The sequence below is a fragment of the Syngnathus floridae genome, chromosome 2 (genome assembly GCF_059516105.1).
Source record: "Syngnathus floridae isolate MCC-2025c chromosome 2, RoL_Sflo_1.0, whole genome shotgun sequence".
Lineage (NCBI taxonomy): Eukaryota > Metazoa > Chordata > Actinopteri > Syngnathiformes > Syngnathidae > Syngnathus > Syngnathus floridae.
The window spans coordinates 15,551,844-15,573,297 of NC_142414.1; the positions used below are offsets into that span (position 1 = coordinate 15,551,844).

Sequence of the window (21,454 nt, forward strand, 5' to 3'; positions counted from 1 at the left end):
GCTTTCAGCTCAATACTGCCATCTCGAGGAGTGAAAAATATACCACTGATTCATGAAGCAAATTTGATGCTTCATTTTCCCCATCACTACCCTACAGTAATTGGTCCTCATCATAATAATTTGAATACTTGATATGTACGTACTATATGGACTGTACTTTGTGTAAGTTACCATAATTATGGATGGTCAGGGCTTATTTATATTTGAATTTTTTTCATACATCTCATTTCATACAACTTCAAATTGTGTCTGGGCTTTTTTGGATCTTTTCATTGATTTTTGTGTTTTTTTTTTTCATACAGTTTAGTTCATTGAGTTTATCCTTAAGATGAGCCAAATAAGTACAATGCGTGTTTGTTCAACTTGGCAAAGGGTTTCATGGATGTGCTACTCAACCTTTCTTTAGCAGCAGTTGCGCTATGATTCGTGGTGGGACTGACGTGTCAGAGAATTGCTCTTCATTGTGGCAACCGTTTTCAAGCACATCTTATAATATTATTTTGAACCATGTCTTGAGAAATCTCAAATCACTTCCAGGCTACAGACATGGACGGGACACTCCTCCATGTTTGAATAAAAGTTGCATTCCCTTGGCTGCTGCCACAGAGTCACTCTGATAATTACTGCGTATAACAATTGCAATTCATCTTTCTCATTACGGGAATTTCCAGTTGAATGTAATTTCTTTCACATGGTTAAGTATTTTTTGACACTTTATTGTGGCACGTTGCACTACCGTTCCTTTTTAGGACATTTACTCGTGCATTTCGAGTGTATTAGGAAAGTGTTGTTGCCCTCAGCGCATCGAGGAATTAAATGCTGGTTTATTTTTGTCAAGGCTCTTGTGCTCTTTGTCTCTTGGCCACACCTTCTCTCTCTCTCGCTCACTCTCTTTCTCTCTCGTTTGCTGAGCTTCTGGTTCCCTGTCACACTATACAGGAAGCCTTAGTGAGAGCAAATAGGAGAGGAAGCATGGTTGGATAGTTTACTTCAGCCTTTGCAGGTTCGTATCTTATTTATTCTATCTACTTTAGTTTGGAAAGAAAACTAAGCAGGACAAAATGATATAATTGTTGCAACATTAGCTTGGTGCGGTTAAGTGATATTGGGCAGATGCAGTGCTGTGTGGTCTTCCTGTTACTCATTTTCTATTTTTACAAGTCACATCGTGTTGAGTCAATAATATCTAAAGTCATCAGTTGTGCATCACACTAGTATGATGAGTGAGTGCAAACATTTAATTTAAGGGTATTGCACTTGACACTGAGGTATTTATTTTTCAGACTAAATCAGAGGTTAAAAGGGGTTACAACAAGCTGTGGTTCAAGACCTCAGAAAATGTAGATCGAGGGAACCCAAGAGGTGTGGTGGATTATGGGATAAGAATATAACATTTAGCAAAAGTTAAATGCCAGCAGCCATATTTGAACACTAGTTTGCAGCATCAGTATTTCAAAACTCATATTGGGAAGTCTTGGATGTCATACTTGAGTTGAGTGTTAGCTGAAGTTTGGCAAACACACTTCTTTAGTCCATACTACTGTACTGTGCGCTTCAGTGTTGATCATCAAGACATATAAACATACTTCAAGTGTTAATTATCTCTGAGAAGATATGCTCCAATTCAGGTTGCATGTCTCGGCAGGGCAAGGACCGTTCCATTTTTTGTGCATGAAGACACTTGTAATGCGCAGAGCAACAATTGCACTTTAGGCACTAAGGTTAGCCTTGAACACACGTTTTTGACCAATTAAACCATTGTTAAAAATATCTCCTCCCCTCTCACTAGTGCATTGTTGGTTGTTATGGAACACCCTTCAGTGTATTTGCATCATGCGTCACTATTTTTCATGTAAATATTTAACCCGACAGCAGCTCTGGAAAGTAGTTTAAGTTCTTGTCCCGCTTCAACTCTTTCCGTGATGTACAGCAGTCCTGCTGCTGTTAGTTGTTGATCATTGGACAGATATGTTGCAAATGAGCAAACACAGAAAACGAATGAGCCGTGACGGTTGTTACCTAAGCCCTTAGGCACTGTGACGTTATTTTCTGTCGACAGCAAGTGACAGGAAAAACATACAGCAATAGTGCTAATCAGAATAACATGTTTGGACTTGTGGGTGCGCATAAAGAAAATTTCAACTTGACTTGCTTACCTTATACTATATGGGGGATAACACCCATCTGGCCAATGCAAAAAATGAAGGGGGAAAAAAAATTGAAGGCAGGAGCAATACTTCAGACTCCACTGTTCGTACGCCAGCTTTGTATCATTGAAGAATTTGATGAAAAAGGTCAACGATGATCCAGACGGGAAAAATATTACCTTTTTGAGTAAACGGAAACAAATGTTCTGAACTTTCAAGTAGCTCATGTAGGTGGAATTTAACCAGGCCTTTTTTTCCCCCCCCATAACCATTTAACAGCTAGGTTCACATTTTGCAACACCAAAGTTCACATGACGCCAAGTCACTACAACGCTCATGTAAGGAAAGCGTTCTGAAATGCGCATTCCTTTTCTCTTACTTTGAATGTGAATGCAAGAATAATGTGTTTAAAATACCCATCTCACTACTTTAGCTCATATAAGGTGATGCTGAGGAAATTTCCACTTCCAGTGGATGAAAGCGTCTTTCCTGGTTTCCATTAGTGAGATGAACATTATGTTCGGGTACATGGATTCTACTTACATTCCGCCAGCTAAATACTATGAGCCTACTGCAGTCTGCTCTACTCACTGGCCATCAAATTCCAGGATGGCCAGTATTATAGAACCAAGTTCACCACCATCTCCAGTATTATGCGGCTGCTTCTCTTTAGTGGAAGCTTAAGAAACGTGCTCATTGACTATCAGTCATTAACAAAACAAACAAAAAAAAAAACCTCCAGGACCAATCTTAAAATAACATTGACATATGCAATATCATAGTGTTGTTTCAACTCCAACGTGTTGATATACAAACTCAGGTGGACAACGTGAGTAGTCGCATCTGGCTTCTCCCTCTTTCGTCTCCCACCATGGTCGGGGATTATAACTCTCCGGAAGCAGATGTTGCATAATAGCAAAACACACGCACCCTCACACACACAAGATGCACTCACCAGACTCAAATGAGAATGTACAGGGATCAGAAGATGAACGAGGCTGATTGTCTGCTAATATCAATATTTGAGATTGACACAAAAAAATTGTTGGTGACCTTCCAGTGTTTATAAATGATGTGTTGCGCCCACAGCTCCTTGTTTGGTATTCTATTGACATTACTAACACATAAACCATTGACTAGGTTTACATGTAGTCAATATTCGGGTTAAGGTCAAATTTCCGGTTTCTGAAACGTTCGGAATAACACGTTTACTTGTCCGAACGGACAGTTACTACCCCCAATTATATACCCCAATTGAAATGGTGACACACACGGGCGTCATGACACATATTGACGTCATTTCTGCTTGTTACTTTCTACCGCCAATAAAACACACAAGCAGTGTCTTTCCACCTCGCCTCAGAGGTGTGCTTTTCTGACACCCCTGCAAGCTCCACCATGATTGTTTACATCTACTTTTGAGCCAGACAAAAATGCTGGGGAGAGATCAATGTATTCCAGTTAGACTTGCTACGGTGCAGATGCCGGACATACAAGGACTGCCTGTACTACAAAGGCTAAGATTCCTTGCTGATGGAGCAGGAGCATGTCCACAACACATGTACAACTTGCATTTCACAGTGGTTCACAAACTTTTTTTCCCCAAAAGTTTTCTAAAAATTTTTTTTATCTTGAGTACCCCCAGCAGGATCCTCTCATCATACCATAAGGGGGTACTTATCGTTACGGGTTGGTAATTCTCCAAAAGTAAGACAGCTGATTATTGTATGAAAACCATTTGATTTCCATCCATCTTCTTCCGCTTATCCGGGGTCGGGTCGCGGGGGCAGCAGCTTTAGGAGGGACTCCCAGACCTCCCTCTCCCCAGCCACTTCATCCAGCTCATCCCGGGGGATCCCAAGGCCATTTGATTTCTTCCCCTTAATTTAAATCATTCTCAGGCATTATCTTCTTTTTAACTATAATTAAACCAAAAATAATATTGTCGTGAAAATAAACACCACATATAAATAAATAAATCAATAAAAATTATGAACTCAAAATAAGTAATAAACGTGCCTGTTGTATATAACTCCAGACATTTTCTGCTTAAATAAAAATGGATCTCATTTGTACTGTTTAAACTGGCATTTAGATTTTAATTATCTGGAACAAAACACGAGTCTTCCCCGGTAAACAATACCATTTTATGAACTGAGACTGAGATTGTTTACTTATCATCTTGTAAGTAAACTATTAAATGTATCTACTGTACCCCCTAAAATTTACAACTGCCGTTCAATCCTTAGATTGACCAATACATTTCCAAGGACGTCTACTTCAATGACTTTTTGGGACTTTCACTGCAACACTCTAAGCTCAGTGGCCACTTTACTTGGAGAACATCTAGTTTGAAGCCGTTCCAAGGCAAGGTACTTTTGATTGTAGTTGTTGGGCATCATCTCGTTGTCATGTTGTCAAAATGTCAACATGATAAAGAGGACTGTTTAAATACCAATTCTATTTGAACCAGGAAATTTATCGGTCCCTTCATGGATTAAACACCTGTTGTGAAATGTTGCCAATCATTTCCTTGTTATGTAAAAAGCAGACGCACTGAACACTTTGACAGGTTCATTCAAAAGTTGTGAGAACCTCAAATCATCTTTAAAGATTAAAGCATCATTTTTTTTAGTTGCTACAAGCCCAAACATCTTGTGAGGAGTGTACTTGTTTGTACTCATGACCACACCATTAACTTAAGTGTTGACCATTTTAGATCATGAAAATACCGTATTTTTCGGACAAAAAGTCACTCCGGAGAACAAGTCGGATCAGCCATAAAATGCACAAGAAGGAAAAAACGTATATTTTGGGGGAAATTTATTTGACAAAATCCAACACCAAGAACAGACATGAACTAGCAACAACAGGCTAAACGATACGGTATGCTAACGTGACATAAACACAAACAAGGAGAGAACCGGCCTGACGTAATATCCAAATAACTATGACATAAATAACACCTATATCAAACCATCTGTGTCACTCCAAATCATTAAATCCATCGATCGAATTCTTCGTCCTTTATGTAAACAACGCCACGTGTGCGCCGCACCACTGACGTCGTCAGTTGCAGTTCAAATTAGCGAGTAATCCCTCGCTACATTGCAGGTTCGTTTATCGCGCTTTCAGTACATCGCGGATTTTTGAATTTTGAAAATTTGTGAATAATTTCACATATAAGTCGCTCCTGAGTATAAGTTGCCCCGCCACCCAAACTATGGGAAAAAAACGCGACTTATACTCCGAAAAATACGGTAATTTTTTGACTACAGTCACAATCAAACTATGAATTACAAATTCAAACTGTAAATGTTGCTGAAGTTATTAGCTTTTAGTTTAGCTAGCAAACAAACGATGATAAAAACATAAACTCTTTTATGGAGGTAATTAATGTTCACCGGTACATGATTTTTTTTAAACGCAGGCTGTTGCTGAATGTAAAGTAGTACTTGATTACTGTGTTTCCAGTTGCACAAAAGACACACGCTCTTATGTTGTCATGACACTGCTCATGTCCTTAAAAGCTGCATAAGGAAGGAACATACTTTGAACAACACAGCACTGCATCATAGTCCCGTTGATTCTATTCTTTTTTTTAAATGGCTGCTTGTGCAATTAGTACATTTAAGAGATTGAATTCAAAAGGAAAATTTAGTATTCAGTGGTTAATTCAATGCATAAGCTGCAGCTTATGACTAATATTTGTAGACAAAGAGCCCGTTTGAAGTCATTGTCTACGTAAATTTACCGAGCTGTTTAATTTGCAGAGCAGCCTGTTTTCCCGGGAGGTGGACCAGTGGATGATCGTCTTCCTTCTTTGGATCCTGTCGTGCCATCTGCGCTGATATTTGACCTTTGAACTTAAAGCTCTCTCAAAGATGACTCGAGACAAGACACTACCATGATTGAGTGCCTCTTGTGTTCCAAACAGCATGGATTTCTTCTTCCAGCGTCATTTCCATCGATGGCACAAGAGACAGAAGTTTCCTTCGACTGTCTGTCAACCCGGACCTGCTGTCCTGGTCAGCAAAGCACGGAGGCGTTCAAGTATCGGCCTCCCCTCCGTAGCGCTACTAGAAAGCAGGCGCTCCTCTAGCGGTTTGCCACTGCTTCCTTATCAGAGGCGTCCCAGTGTTGGCGTTTTGGTGGCCAGTGGACAGAGGCGACAGTCCATTAAAGATGCGACTTGTACCAGCTCAAGCCAATCAGATGAAGAAACCGGACTCGAGAGACCTAATACGCCAATTACGAGAGAATGGAGACCATCTCAATACAAACGTACTGCTCGCCGCTCTTCCGCTGCCTTCTCTGGCGGGCACCGAAGAATGGCGGTGCGATACTGTCACCCCTCGAAAGAAAAATCCATTGAACCTCATTTGCTTGGTTCCTCCATGTTGCTTGCGAGTGTTGTCCAGATGGGCAGCAGTGTGAAAGAAAAATCCTCCGTCTCACTTTGTTCCTGTGCTGGGTCCGATGGGGAGCAAGCCGTCGGCCAGCAAGTGGGGGACCAAACAGTTAGCAGAAAAGATGACTGGCCCAAATCTCAAGTGCACGCAACCCAAGCCGCGATGAAGAAACGCATTAAACCTCGACCTTTCCTCCGACCTCCTCGCTGTCTAAGACGGAACTCCTCCCATCTCCTCCCAGCTGAGTCTGTCTATCACAACAGCGAATTGATTTACGGGCTTTATGGTCGCTATTATCTACGAAGATCGAGTAAAGGTCCTCACCCTCAAAATACAATCTTTCAGACTTCCGCCAGCAGCCTCACTCTGAAGCAAACGGATTCAACCGATCTGAAGTCAGATCCTGAGGCACTGCCTAGTGAACTCCTTGAAAGCTGCTCTTCACCTATCAGTAGATCAGAGGGGTTGACATACTATGATCCATATCTGGAAACATGGGAGAACTTCCTATCGTATGTAATAAACTCTTTCACAAACACTCATTCAGTGATACATTCAGCTTCTTGCCTAGAATTTGAATAGGCCGGACGTGGCGCATGTAAGATTGCGGGGGCTTGGTTCTCATTTGAGAACATTGAGGTGATTGTTTTGTGCGCACGCTTTTCTTAATACGCCCTCCCACGCAAGCTCACAGAATAGACCGAGAAACATACATAATTAATTTCAATTAATTTGCCTGTGAATATTCTCATTCATCCAGGTCATTTAATTCTCGGCAGTGAATCACAACTGGACTAGTCTGGTTGTCTTAGAAGGCTTATAGGTTCTCATCCGAGCAGAACAGTAAAGTTGCAACTGATTCAATGCCTTGGGTTTCCTGTCGCAAACTTTAAGCAACACGTTTTGGGAATGTAATCTAAAGATTTTGGGCATTATGACGTTGCATCCATCCTGGTGTTCAAAAGCAAAATCATAATCACTTCAGGAGCATCGTGAAGGCTGTCTTATTATCAAAAGTGACGATTGCAAGAGCCATTAGGAGGAAAAAAGCAGAATATGGTGATGCCCGTAGGTGACGAGAGTTTAGACCACTGAGGTTGAATCATTTGTCAAGTGGTTTTGTTGGCTTCATCATGGTTAATGATTAAGGTGAATCATTCTGGTGGGTGGATGTTCCATTTAGGTCATATAGACACAAATGGTGAAAATAAATTCCTTTATCAATATTCTCAGCAAAATGTAATGACTTATTTCTTGGTCCTCACGCGAGCCCTCTATAAAGTTGCATTGAAGTTGCTTTTGTATTTTTGTGCAAGTCTGTTAACTAGGGTTGATCTACTGTTTATTGCTTTACCAAGTCAAAATGACTATTGTAGGAAGGTCATTAAAACACCAAGGTAAACGTAAACTCTGGTACTTGTGCTTCACACTACTTCCTTCTACTAAAAAAATATGCAGTGTCCAATTTTATGCATGATTTTTTTATTGCCAAGTAGAATAGTATGGCATCAGGTTTGACTTCCCTCCTCTGTTTTTATTTTTCTTCCCAGAAAAGCAATAGCAAAATCCAGCCTACCCTGTCAGCCAAGTACTTCATCTTTCAGGCAAACAGAACCGGAAGCAATCATCAGCAGCACTGTTGACTGGACTGTAAGTACAAGTATACAGTAAGGACCAGCATCAGTGATCTGAATTCCTGCAGGCTGAAGTTGTATTCCAAATCTTGAACATGTCCATTCAAGACTTAGTTACAGGCTTCTAATGATTTATCGACCTTCAGAAAATGCTCTTTTTTTTTTTTTTTTTTAAAAAGGTAGTGACTAAGCGGTCGGTAAATATTGCCCCCCTCTTTTTCTGTATTAATGAATGTTTTTTTTTTCTGACTAGGAGTCTGCTCAGTGTGGGGATCATATCTGGTTTGAGACGAATGTGTCTGGGGACTACTGTTATGTTGGAGAACAACACTGTATTGCCAGAACACTGGTTAGTATTGCATGTTAGAATTTCGTTATATAGTATTTGTTTTTTGAGTGTTTACAAGGCCTATATTCTGGTTCGAAAGGTGTTACTGCCTGCATTTAAACACAGTCACCCTAATGTAAGACATCGGTGGCAGCAAAAAGAACCCGAATATCTACAGAAACATTTTTTCCAAACTGACTTCATCAGGTCGCAAGATTATGATCACATTGGCAAAACTAAGAAGTTGAAGGTATTAGACTGGCCAAGTAAAGACCCAGACTTAAGCCCTGTTTTACCCACTAAAGAGGCAATTGAAGCTAGCAACCCCCATAAACAAACAATAGCGTAAAGAGGGCGTGAATAAAAATCAAAAAGTACAACATTTTTATGTTCTTATTCTTCACAGCAAAAGTCAGTCACCCGGAGAAAGTGTGCTGCCTGCAAGATAGTTGCTCACACGATCTGTATTGAACAACTGGAGAAGGTAAGTTTGCTTATTTATGTCCGGGGATGGTCTTAGGTTTTAGGCATTTTGAAATTTTTAATCTTGCCTACATATCCTGCCTGTGTATGTGTGAACGTACTTGCAAGTTCACACGTACGCACATGGGCAAAATTGTTGATACTGTGATAGGGACTGTGGTCGAGTTGTGTCATTTAAGAAAAATGTGGACTTCCTTGATATGAATACGAATTATATGTGAGCGTACTTGCATGCTCACATGTACGTTCATGGGCAAAATTCTTGGTAGAGTGACTGTGGTTGAGTTGTATCACTTCGAAAAATGTGTACTTTCTTGATATGAATTCCTTTTTAGATGGCCGTTTGTGGCAATTTATAGAATTCTAGAAAGATGAGGAGCTCTGAGTAGCATTATGTTTTACGCGGGCAGCGCATCACACTTATTGTGAAAGTTTCAACTATTAGCCTTTTAAAAGGGCAACCGGAGCTAGGCTACAAAATACAAATGTCATCATGTATAATTATTGATTATATTACAAGATTTTAGGAGCAGTCATCCGGCAGTAGGCAGGGGACACCCTGAACCGGTTGCCAGCCAATCGCAGGGCACACAGAGACAAACAACCATCCGCACTCGCACTCACACTTCCGTGCTGTGACTGTTTATCTAAATGATTCCCTATGTTACATTACATGGCTGTTCACACCTGAACTCTTCCTGTACTCTTTTCTAGATTAATTTCAGATGCAAGCCATCTTTCAGGGACTCTAGTCTCAAAAACATTCGAGAGGTGAGTTGTGGGAATGTGCTAAGTGGTGATCAGAGATAAAAGACAAACTGCTAGCTAACAGTCCTTTTGCCAGTATGCATAAGTTAAAGATTCATTTTGTTCCAAATGTTTATTTTTTGAAAATGAACCCCGATCATTTTGCGTTCCAGCCCAACATTGTACGTCATCACTGGGTGCATCGAAGAAGACAAGAGGGAAAATGCAAACAATGTGGCAAGGTAGCTGGTGGTGATTTAGTTTTTCTTAAATACTTCATTGTTAAGACCTAATAACTATTTTGATCTTCAGGGCTTCCAGCAGAAGTTTGCTTTCCACAGTAAAGAAATTGTTGCCATTAGCTGCTCTTGGTGCAAACAGGCGGTGAGCATGTCTTTAATGGTATTAAATAACAATCTCACAGTTCAAAGAAATGGTTTCATAATGAGGAAATGTACTTTCCCCGCTTTAGTTTCACAACAAGGTGTCCTGTTTCATGTTACACCAAATTGAGGAGGTTTGTCCAATAGGAGCTCACGCTGCCCTCATAGTTCCGCCCTCGTGGATTGTTCGAGTCCGACGTTGCCAGGTAATAATTGTCGAAGGTTTGTTTATAGTTTTTGATCTCAATTTAAAAATAAAGGAATTCATTTCAGTGTCAGCAGTGTTGCCACACTCAAGCAGGAGAACACTTAAAACATGATCATCAGTCAGGAGTGAGTAACAATGTATGACCTTAATAACATTGATAACACCAACCTCACCCATAGATGGGTTTTTTTAATTTATATTTTTATCTCAACTTAATAATGACATTTTCTTGTGGATTTTTTTGTCTAACATTCCTAAAAAAAATACTAATAATGATCTAATTACTCCACTGAAAATATCATAGTCATATTTGACACAAAAATAACTTTTTTTTTCTCAAAAATATACAGTTTGGTTTTGTTATTTACCATTAGTTACTGTAGGGCTTCATCCTATTACAATTATTCATTTTCCACGCCACATGTCATTAGAGTCTCTGGGTGAGTTGGAATTTATCCCAGTTTACATGAGGTGGCGGGCAGTGTGTATAGTAGATATTCACCTGTTAAAAATTTTGCACAGCATCCTTAACTTATGTTCTGTTTTCAAACAGGCATCAATGAAGTCCAGTAAAAAGAAAAAAAGGACATCATTCAAGAGAAAAAGCAGTAAAAAAGGAGCTGAGGTATATTAGCACCATTTATGATCCTTGATGATTCCATATTTAAAGACTTGCTGATTTACATTGATGGTTCCCTTCACAAGACTTTGCTCTATGAATCCACGTGGGACAACGTGTTGTTCTACTTACAAGCCCCAGGAACTCCATTTGTGTCATGTGTCTGAGCTGGTATTACATGAGCCATAATTTGTTGTGACAAAAAAGTATTTAATCACGTGGTTGAACATTTTGATCCTTTTTGGTTACAAAATGACAAAAATGATTACCTGGCAATTGGCTGAGTGAATAAATCGAGCTGTTTTTTTTTTTTTTACTACAAAAGTACAGTAAATGAAATCTCTAAGATATGAAGTATCTAATTTTGAATCAGTGTGTACTGCTGCTGGTCTGAAAAGGAAGAGATAAATTATTATAATAAATTATTCGTCAATAAGTCATTCCCATGGATAGGGACTGAATCCAGTCATGCATAGCAAAATTCTGGGAGTAATTCCCAGAGTCACACTTCCTGGAGGCACGTTGTCCTATATTCCCTAAGTTTATCTGATTTATATTTTCATTAGTATTTGGAGTTTTCTCTGGCCCTGTTTTGTTAATTCACATTATTTTACTTCAATTTTTTGTGTCATTGCATTAGACTGAGTGATTATTCCTCCCCAATATTTGCATCCAGTTTTGGAGGGAATTGTTATTTTTAGCTACGTTGTTTTGTGTACTTAGTACTCACTGGATGTACGGCAGTGGAAGCCCTTCATCATCCGGCCTATTCCTTCCCCGTTGATGAAACCGCTGGTGGTGTTTGTTAACCCTAAAAGTGGAGGAAATCAGGTATTGTTAAAATAGATCCTGTCTTGGTCTTTGACTCTGATATTTATTTATTTTTTTGGGCGGGGTGTTTATTTTTTTTACACATCTGACAGGGCACAAAAATCCTTCAGTCCTTCATGTGGTATCTGAACCCAAGGCAGGTTTTTGACCTGAGCCAGGGAGGACCCAAAGAGGGGTAACTATTCACAGAAGCATTCAAATACTCTCTTATGATTGATCATTAATTAACCACTAACATCTAGATTGGAGTTATATCGCAAAGTTCACAACCTGAGGATTCTCGCCTGTGGAGGCGATGGAACTGTGAGTACCTAAAGGAAATGCACAAATTAAATAAATTGTACTGTGTCTTCATTCTATGTGTAGCTCCAATCGTGTAGCACTGTAATCCATTTTACTGAGAGTGTGTTCTAATATGTTTCTTTTGCATGTACGTGTGTGTGTTTGTGTTTGTGTGTTTGCGTGCGTGTGCGCAAAAGGTGGGGTGGATCCTGTCTTGCCTTGATGAACTTGGGTTGAATCCTCAACCTCCTGTTGCTGTGTTACCACTTGGGACAGGAAATGACCTTGCTCGGACTCTCAATTGGGGAGGGGTGAGTCCAAGTAGCAAACGTGGCAATAGTATTAAAACGCTGTATTTATGGAGAAGTACAGAGTTGGTGCAGGGAAGAAAAGTGTGGTTGCTAGAGAAGTTTTCAGATGTAATTTTTTCTGCTCATTCTTGCTTCTTCAGCTGTGCCTGTGAGGCACACAGGTAGAGCAACCGCTCCGTCTTGAAGCTTCTTAATACATTTTAGAAGTTTTTTCATGATATGCCAAAAAACAAAAACCCAATTTCAGTAACTCTTTGTGAAAAAAAAAAAAGAAGCTATTTACAGCCTTTGACAGACGGCTGATTTTGTGAAAACTAAATATGAATAAGGACAGAGTGGTGAGGAGGAAAGGGTCCCCAGGTGTCCGACACAGGACCGGGAAAATTTGGTAAAGTGCCCACCTCTGTTGTTTATATGGGTTTGATTTTTTAAAATATTTTGTGCATCCAGGGCTATACAGATGAACCCCTGTCCAAGATCCTGTCTCATGTTGAGGATGGAAGTGTGGTCCAACTTGATAGGTGGAATCTACACGTTGAAGCCAACCACAGTGCGGGGGCTGAAGTGGATGAACAGCAAAGTGATAAGGTTGGCTGTAAAATATTGTGAACCTTAACTTTTAGCAGCATTATAGAAAGAAACCCAATATTTTATTTCCGCTGATGACGTACAGTATATATACAAACGCGTATGTAAATGTCAGTCGCGCTGATTCATTCCCTCCTCTGTTAGTCACTGTGCAAATCGACATTCTCATGCACACATACAGACTCGTCATCTAACAGCTTCTGTTTCAACGCTTCAGTTTGACTCTATCCGTTTGGTTCATATGCATGCTCAATTATTTATCTCATTAAGCCGGCACAACCATGTGTGTCTTTGGTGCTCTTTTTGTAATATACCGTTGCTTGTTTGTTTTCTCTAAACGTTCACTACGACCACCAGTAACTGAAAGAGACTGGCACCAAATCCTCGCTTTGGTTTTGGTTCCGAAACTGACAACAAGACCAGAACATTGAATCTTTCTGGCGCATAGAGATCTTGAACTGCAGAGATTACAGCGCGCTTGAAATTCATACACATGTCAGTCTGTGCGCATTATATGTATAAAACCTATTTAATAACTTTTATTTACAAAATAAATATTAGATGGAAAAAAAAAAGTGTTGGGCTAAGGTACATATTTTATCACCAAACAAAGTTATAATAAAGTAGTGGTAATATGTTCTGCTCTGTTTCCGTTCCCTCAGCTTCCCCTGGACGTGTTCAACAATTACTTTAGCCTTGGCTTTGACGCACATGTGACCTTAGAGTTCCATGAGTCAAGAGGTATGTTGCCAAATGGAAAACAAATCTTTTTTTTTCTTGACTTAAAAGAACTCTGAACCTGATTGAATGAGAGTTGTGTGCATCACCATTATCATGTGAACATTAGACACGAGCAATGTCCTTGTCTGATGCAAAACTGTGTTTCCACTGCAGTGTGTAAAAGGAATGGTGATACGTGGGTCAGTAAATAACTTGACATACTGGCTTTTAATGAGGCAGCACGATAACCCAGTGATTAGCATGTTAGTCTCAGTTCTGAACTTCAGAATTTAGACTTCTTTCCTTTTGATGAAGTTTGCATGGTCTTCCCATGATTTTTTTTTTTTTCTCAGTTACCAGCTCCCCTTGGTATTTCACAAACGTGCTGTCATTTAGGACTGACTTGTCCATAAATGTTTGATATTTTGATTCATGTACAATGGAAATTTAGAGAACGCAAACGGTACTGATGGTGTGATGGCGTTTATGAGCCTGCAGCACCTAAAGCACGCCCCCTAGCTGCTGCAGTTGTTCCATTTGAGGCCCTCCATTCATCCTTCTATTTGCATCGGGCTTAAAGTCCTCCAAGAAATATGTTTGATTTATTTTTCAAAAATGTGTTTAGGTAATCTTCTTTGTTTTTCTATGATTATTTCTAATATGAATGTATGTCATTGTTTTAGAAGCCAACCCAGAGAAGTTTAACAGCCGTTTCAGGAATAAGATGTTCTATGCTGGGGTGAGTGTATGCAATAAGTCAATTTGTCGAACACTTTTTTTTTTTTTTTTTTTATAATCGTCATTTTAAATGAAGAATCTTCTAACCCGTCACTACTCTAAATGTGGTTTTGTGCATTTTCTCACAGAATAATCTTTGCTATTTTTTCTAACTTGATTCAAGTACATTTGATTGTAACAATACTGTATCTCATAGCCTTAAGAAAAATAATGCTTTTCTTGTCATTGTATCAGATTCATCAAAATTGTTGTGTACGCTCCTGAGGTGCTGTAAAAAAATATCACATGATAGCAATAAACATTAAAAGCTCACACAGTAAATAATAAGAGGATCCTGTTTGCTAATAATGTCTTCAAATCAACTTGCTTGATATACTGGATATCTGTCATTGCCATGGCAACCACATATTCATTTTAGCTAAGAAAAGAAAAGAAAAACAGGGTCAAATCTTTTGAATGGTACACAGGCTTAATGAAGAGTGGAGCATCTCTGTTCCCTTGGTGACCCCGACCATCTGCTTCAGTGGTCTACTATCAGTGGACTATAAGACTGAGTTCATCTATAAAAACATTCAGACTCAATTGTTTGTCCTGATTTTGCCCCTTCTCTACCAAGGATGCAAAACACCTGACTGTGGTTGGCCTATAAGATTATAAAATGATAAGACGTGTTAGAAGTGTATTTGTCCCAATAAATGGGTTGGACCGACAATGTTAAATTTTAAATGTTCAATATTTTCAACCAAAAATCTCGACGAGTGTGGGGAAAACCATCAAGTCTCGCATCATTTACTCTGTGAACTGTGATGTGAACGAAATATAGTCAAACTGAGGCGACTTTGCTGACGAACAAGCAAGTTGCGTTAATAAAACAAGAAACCTATTATGTTTTTTGTTTTGTATTCAAGTTGCTTGCCCAGATGGCAAGTATTTTCCCAAGCAAGTCACTTTAAGGCATGTGTGTCCATTGTCTTGATATTTTTCTGTTCTTTACTCTTGACAGTAGTGGACTTGAATTTACTTTCACAGCTTTAGTGCCATCTTGTGGCATCACAGTGCTTTACAGAAGGAGCACAAAAAAATGCAAATAGGTGAATTTGTCAAGAGTGAGCCACAGATAAGGGTGTAGTGATTGTTGCGACACATCTTGGGGAGGGATGCTATGTGACCTATAAGGCAACAATATATAGTAGATTTTTTTTTTGTGTTTAGTTTAAGGATTAGCGAGAGTAAAAACAGCTTGCCAGTATTGAAAACGACCTTAAAATAAATTCCAAAAAGGCTAATGAGCACATCTTGTGTCAGTGTGCTGATGCTTTGTCTGATACTTCGCTTGTAAATGCTGATGAATTATTTTTGTACCATCTGAGTGTGGCGCCTAAAGCATTGCAGAATGAACATTTATAGATGTATGTTTGTGACTCCCATACAGACAGCATTCTCGGATTTCCTTATGGGAAGCTCCAAAGACTTTTCGAAACACATCCGAGTTGTGGTGAGTAGCTGCCAGGCAAGTTGGTGCTTCTTGTGTGAACGCTCTAGCACTCATTTGTGTGTGTGTATGTTTCTGTGCATTTGTCTGCAGTGTGATGGGACCGATTTAACATCAAAGGTTCAAGATTTGAAGCTTCAATGTCTGGTCTTTCTCAACATTCCCAGGTTTGTCGCAATAGCTACCACGCTGAGTTTTGACAGAATATAATGACGACTGGGTCTGCAACTCCTGCCTTAATGGCTTAAAGCTACAGCTGTTGAGAAGGCGCTATATAAATAAAGATGTATCGCATTAACAACCCTGCTTACGGTTCTCAAGTTAAATGCTTCGGAAATAAATGTTCACGTGTTGTATATGTCAGGTAGATTGCACATCTTTCACAAATAGTTCTTATGTGTCTTTGTGAGATGTCCCCCTTGCTTACACCCCTTTTGAAATCAACCTGCTTAATGGTTGACTTTGACATGAAAGGGTTGCCAATCGTTCGGGGCATTGCTTGAAAACAATGACTCATCATCCAGTCAATTCGTGGGTGGACATACTCTGGTTAGGAGCAGTATTGTCAAGTTAGACCAGTTGTGACAATACATCCATCCATTTTCTGTACTGCTTGTCCCCACGGGGGTCGTGGGCATGCTGGAGCCTATCCCAGCAGTCATATACGGGGAACACCCTGAACCAGTTGCCAGCCAATCGCAGGGCACACAAAGACGAACAACCATCCGCAATTTGGAGTGCTCAATCAGCCTACCGTGCATGTTTTTGGGATGCGGGAGGAAACCGAAGTGCCCGGAGAAAACCCACACAGGCACGGGAAGAACATGCAAACTCCACATAGGGAGGTTGAATCGAACCCGCACCCTCTGAACTGTGAGGCGGACGTGTTAACCAGTGCGCCGCTGTGGCATTACATTCCAACCAAAAGCTGAACAGCTTGCTGACAGCCATATGTAATTTCTGGCACAAAATGAGTGTAATTTTACTCTCGAAGCGTGGTCATGCACTTCAATACCAGGCAATTGTGTTTTTCATTACATGTCTCCCTCAAGTATATCCAAGTCAGATGATCATGGTTATTATGCCTGCGTGTAATGTGCACGTATGTGTGCCCTTTTGTGTCTATTTTTAGGTACTGTGCTGGTACCACACCTTGGGGAACTCCAAGTGATCATCACGACTTTGAACCTCAGCGCCATGACGATGGGTACATTGAGGTCATTGGATTCACCATGACATCATTGGTATGAAAATAATGGGTTGTGAAATTATTCAATCTAGACACACCTATTTCGGTCATTGATATCCAAATCAACAGGAACGTTTTAACAGTGCCCTTGTGCTTTTTATGTGAAGGCTACTCTTCAGGTCGGTGGTCATGGCGAGCGGTTGAATCAGTGTCGTGAAGTAACCCTCACCACCACAAAGGCGCTCCCTGTCCAGGTACCCTCCAAATATGTAGATAAACACGAACTCGCTCAGACATGCATGGATGGACAGACGGACACTATTTAGAACATTGGTAAATCTTGCCTACACCTTTTTCTATGTTTAACCAATGAATTCACCCAATAATGCAGGAGAGATATTATTTAGTCAGTGATAATTTTGAGTGTGCATGTATACAACACCATTGCTGGCTTGAAATAAGAGGATAGTTCACACTTGGAATTCAAAACACTTTTATCTCAAGTCTTTCCACACTGAAATCAATACTAATGCTGTTTTTTGTTATTACAACACAACAGCTTTAAATATGGTAATGAGTTATCCCATCTATGGTGTTTGATTATTGGTTAGCAGTGTGTTAAATGGATTGTCCTAAGTCTGTAAGGCAAAAGCTATGTTGTTGTTTTAAATACCCAACGTGTAATTCCTTTATTTAGACCCCAAATCTCAACTGGGAGTGACAAACGGCTTGAAGCTTCATTTCTCAAATTGTTGCTCTCGCCAGGAAAAAAAAGCACATTAACAATGGCATGACTGTATTTCTCATTAACAATGTCTCGACTGTATTTCTCATTAATTTCATAGCTTTTTCATTGGGGAAAGTATTTAATCATCATTGAATTATTATTTTTTTTTACTCTTCCAGGTGACCTTACACTATTGGTCATTCAGATATCGTTTTTGAGCATCTTTTATAGTCTCATTTGGATTATTCATATTCAGGTGGATGGGGAACCATGTAGACTCGCTCCCTCCATCATCAACATCAGCCTCAGAAACCAGGCCAACATGTTCCAGAAAACCAAACGGCGCACATCGTTGCCCCACCTCAATGAGTGAGTCACGCACTCTGTATTTTAAATTTTATTCCTGAACTATTCACAAAAATAATCGCTTTTATTCAAATGGAAACGGTACACTTTGTATTTCAGCCAACAGCCAGTCCCAGAAAGGTTGAGGCTTCGAGTCAGCAGAATCAGCATGAGTGACTACGACGCTCTGCACTATGACAAGGACAAATTGCGACAAGCGTGTAAGGAAACACACACTATTACACACCATCTAATCATGGACATTGCATGGATGGATATAAAAAATCTGGTTCAAATGTCAGGGTTTTGTGGTTTAGAAAAACGAGACCGAGTAGAACATTTTTCTGTCCTTTGTTCGCGCGTCTGTCGGTGACGTTTTGTCACTGGGACAGAATGCCCAACTCTGATCACAGGTCATCAAATTATTTTAATAAAATTCATCAGTATATTTACTTTCTGCTCTAAGTGAGTGTATGTAATATCACTGTTTCCGTTTACTAAACAGCTGAAACGGCATTCACACAAGCAGAATGCAGCTACACAACTCCACTTGTTCAGATCAAGTAGTGATTTATATATGTAAAAAATTATAAATAAATTACATTGATTGGGGTATTATGGAAAATTAGCTTTTATTTGCTATTTTGCTTGTATACAAATGATTTTGTCTCTCGAGTTGCTGCCTTGATTTTAATCCAGGCTCATAATGCAGTGAAGCAGTAGCAAAGCCTGATTTCTCAAGCACTGCACTGTTTCTGACTGTTTAAACAAGAATAGCACCTTGTTGCTATGTTGATCCTCTCAGGCTGACCAGCTAGTGATTGTAGTAGATTTTCATCTTCAGGTTTGAATCGGGGCTAAAACTGATTACTGAGAGCAGAGCTAGGACCTGAAAGTCAACAAGACCATTTTCATTTGCAAGCCACTCTTGCCTTCGCTAAGTGTGCCCAGGCCAAAGATAAATCATGGCTTGTGTTGGTGTTGCTTCAAATACATACAAAGCTGCAAGTCCAGTCTATTCATTTGGTCATCTTTCCATTTTACTCCACATGCAGTTCTAAGTGCTGACACAAAGTGGTGCTATCGTGACACTACAAACATTTTGATGTTGGCAACATTGTGACTGATTTGCATACAATTTGTATGTGTCGCACACTGCCCTGAGACTAATCTATGGAGAAGAATATGCATATAAATTGTAGACCCATATGAATGTGATACTGTTGTAAAGAACCACAAGAGGGACGATATTGAAATTCTATGGTTTTTGTTCTGGGTTCCTGTGCATTATTCATTATACATTTTTTATTAATTTGTTCTGAATGCCTGAACTTAGTTTGCCTTTTTTCATCATGCTAATCAAGCGTTGCTCTTTATACACTGAACATTTTCTATTGTGGCTTTGTATCATCTTTGTATCACATCTACACTTAGAAGATGGATTGGTGTGGCTTTTTCAAGAGGCACAATAAGGAGGTACTTGAAGAAAAATAGGCAGCATGGTCGAGTTACCAGAAAAAAGTCATCGCTATGCTATGAACAATTTTCAATATGCCAAAACCTATGGAGAAAAAGGCTTTCGGATTGATTAGACCTAAACGTAGCTTTATCTCAACTCAACTGTATTTATAGAGCGTTTTAAAAAAAACACCACTGCATACAAAGTGCTGTGCATAGAGCAAAATAAATCATATGACAACAAAGCATAGTTAAAACAATACAATTAATGACAAAGACCGTAAAAAACAAAACAAAATACAATAAAATTTGTTTTTCTGATTGGCCGAAGCGTGAAGGATTTGTGCAAACACTGATTGGGATTTGAAATTTGAACTAGTATTTGGAACTGCTCATAATTCCCTCCACCTTGACAGAGGCCACAATTCCAACAAAAGAAAATCAGCCACAAAGCATGACACCAAGCTTCACTGTTGGTTTGGTGAGCTTTTGGTGGTGATTTAACCTTGATTTCACTGGACCATTGCATATTTTCCCATGTGTGTTTGTGACATTTCACGTGTGGTTTAAGATAAGGCCAGTTCTCCATAGCAGACACACATTATAAAGAAGATGGGAGATTGTTCTTGCTTCAACTTGTACTAAACCATTGATATATATGCCAGAAATTCCCAGTGCTCCTTTAGTGCTGCTTTTCAACCTCTTGGCAGCCTCTCTGTTTTATCAATTTTGGAGGGACATATAGTTCTTGGCATTGTCAGAATTGTGACTTTTTTTTTATCTATTGGAGGAAGAGGAGCATGAGGGTGATGATGAATGAAGGTGATGATGATAAGGGCCTCTGTCTCTATTATGCCTTGGAAATTCTTTTGTACCCTTCTCTTGATTGAGACCTTTTGAGCAGTGATATCGCTATGATGCAAGGAAAGCTCTGCGGACCACGGCTTTGACTGCAAGCTGAATTCTCACAGAATTTGTGTATTCACAAAAATGCCAGAATCCATCTTGTCCTTCGAGCTGGACACCGAATGACGGGACCATTCGCAAAGCAACAATATGTTTGGGGACGGGATATGTGGCTGTGACAAAACCAAGATGCTTTGTGCATTTTTAGCTGGAAAACAGATTTGTGCTTCTTTAACTTCTTGATTAGGATTTTCGTTGCCGTGATTGGGCAAACTAAAAGTTTAGGTTGCATAAATTGCCACACCGCCCAATCCAAGTATTACACTGTATGTCCCGCCTTTCCCGGACAATTCATGGTCCCAGATTGATACTGTGACGAATCCGTCGAATGATTTGCGTTAGGAAAATGTCCGGAAAAGCCTATGAGAACATCTGAACTTTATTTGTGGGTAATCAGAGGCACTTTAAATGGCGGCAGATGTGTGCGGAACATGAATTCGAATGCGATTTAATTCATTTCCTCAATTGAGTTGTACAAGTTGTACGTAGATTGAAAACAGTTTGTAGTGATTGATTTTGGCCTGATTTATTGACAGCATATCACAAAATCCTGGCATTCAAACAGGAGTGTGTCAATTTGATTATTTTTCCTAATTCACTATACCAAGTTTCAACAAGCACTGGTAAGTAATTGTTTTGTGTCCGTATGTCCCCAGCTATTCCACTGGGACTAATAGTGGTTCCCGGCGACAGCGATTTGGAGACATGCAGAGAACATATCCAGCGTTTACAAGAGGTAAGAACAAGTGGGGGAGTTGATTTAAGTTTTAGGGATCTCATTCCCGCGGAGGGTTTGAATCGGCAGTGAGTTGAAGAAAAGGTTTTATTCAATCTGGGTTATTCTTT

The 21,454-nt window shown here is 39.7% G+C and overlaps 1 protein-coding gene across 8 annotated transcripts in view; it reads left to right on the top strand.

Moving 5' to 3' along the window:
• The window catches only part of LOC148402137 (diacylglycerol kinase zeta-like), a 50,822-nt gene that overhangs the window by 10,574 nt on the left and 18,794 nt on the right, over positions 1 to 21,454 (top strand). For 3 of the 8 annotated variants that reach the window (XM_088363012.1, XM_088363019.1, XM_088363030.1), the window contains 23 exons: positions 8,110 to 8,209; positions 8,447 to 8,542; positions 8,928 to 9,005; positions 9,719 to 9,775; positions 9,925 to 9,993; positions 10,064 to 10,135; positions 10,224 to 10,340; positions 10,408 to 10,467; positions 10,896 to 10,967; positions 11,685 to 11,792; positions 11,885 to 11,967; positions 12,035 to 12,095; positions 12,272 to 12,385; positions 12,836 to 12,973; positions 13,636 to 13,714; positions 14,377 to 14,432; positions 15,864 to 15,926; positions 16,017 to 16,090; positions 17,056 to 17,167; positions 17,280 to 17,366; positions 18,096 to 18,208; positions 18,305 to 18,405; positions 21,265 to 21,344. In XM_088363012.1, the coding sequence (XP_088219138.1) occupies positions 8,110 to 8,209; positions 8,447 to 8,542; positions 8,928 to 9,005; positions 9,719 to 9,775; positions 9,925 to 9,993; positions 10,064 to 10,135; positions 10,224 to 10,340; positions 10,408 to 10,467; positions 10,896 to 10,967; positions 11,685 to 11,792; positions 11,885 to 11,967; positions 12,035 to 12,095; positions 12,272 to 12,385; positions 12,836 to 12,973; positions 13,636 to 13,714; positions 14,377 to 14,432; positions 15,864 to 15,926; positions 16,017 to 16,090; positions 17,056 to 17,167; positions 17,280 to 17,366; positions 18,096 to 18,208; positions 18,305 to 18,405; positions 21,265 to 21,344 (1,990 nt within the window). Of the gene's footprint in view, positions 1 to 852; positions 1,004 to 5,920; positions 7,072 to 8,109; positions 8,210 to 8,446; positions 8,543 to 8,927; positions 9,006 to 9,718; positions 9,776 to 9,924; positions 9,994 to 10,063; positions 10,136 to 10,223; positions 10,341 to 10,407; positions 10,468 to 10,895; positions 10,968 to 11,684; positions 11,793 to 11,884; positions 11,968 to 12,034; positions 12,096 to 12,271; positions 12,386 to 12,835; positions 12,974 to 13,635; positions 13,715 to 14,376; positions 14,433 to 15,863; positions 15,927 to 16,016; positions 16,091 to 17,055; positions 17,168 to 17,279; positions 17,367 to 18,095; positions 18,209 to 18,304; positions 18,406 to 21,264; positions 21,345 to 21,454 lie in introns of those variants that run through there. The other 5 variants (XM_088362996.1, XM_088362988.1, XM_088362982.1 and 2 more) reach the window with 4 other exon arrangements.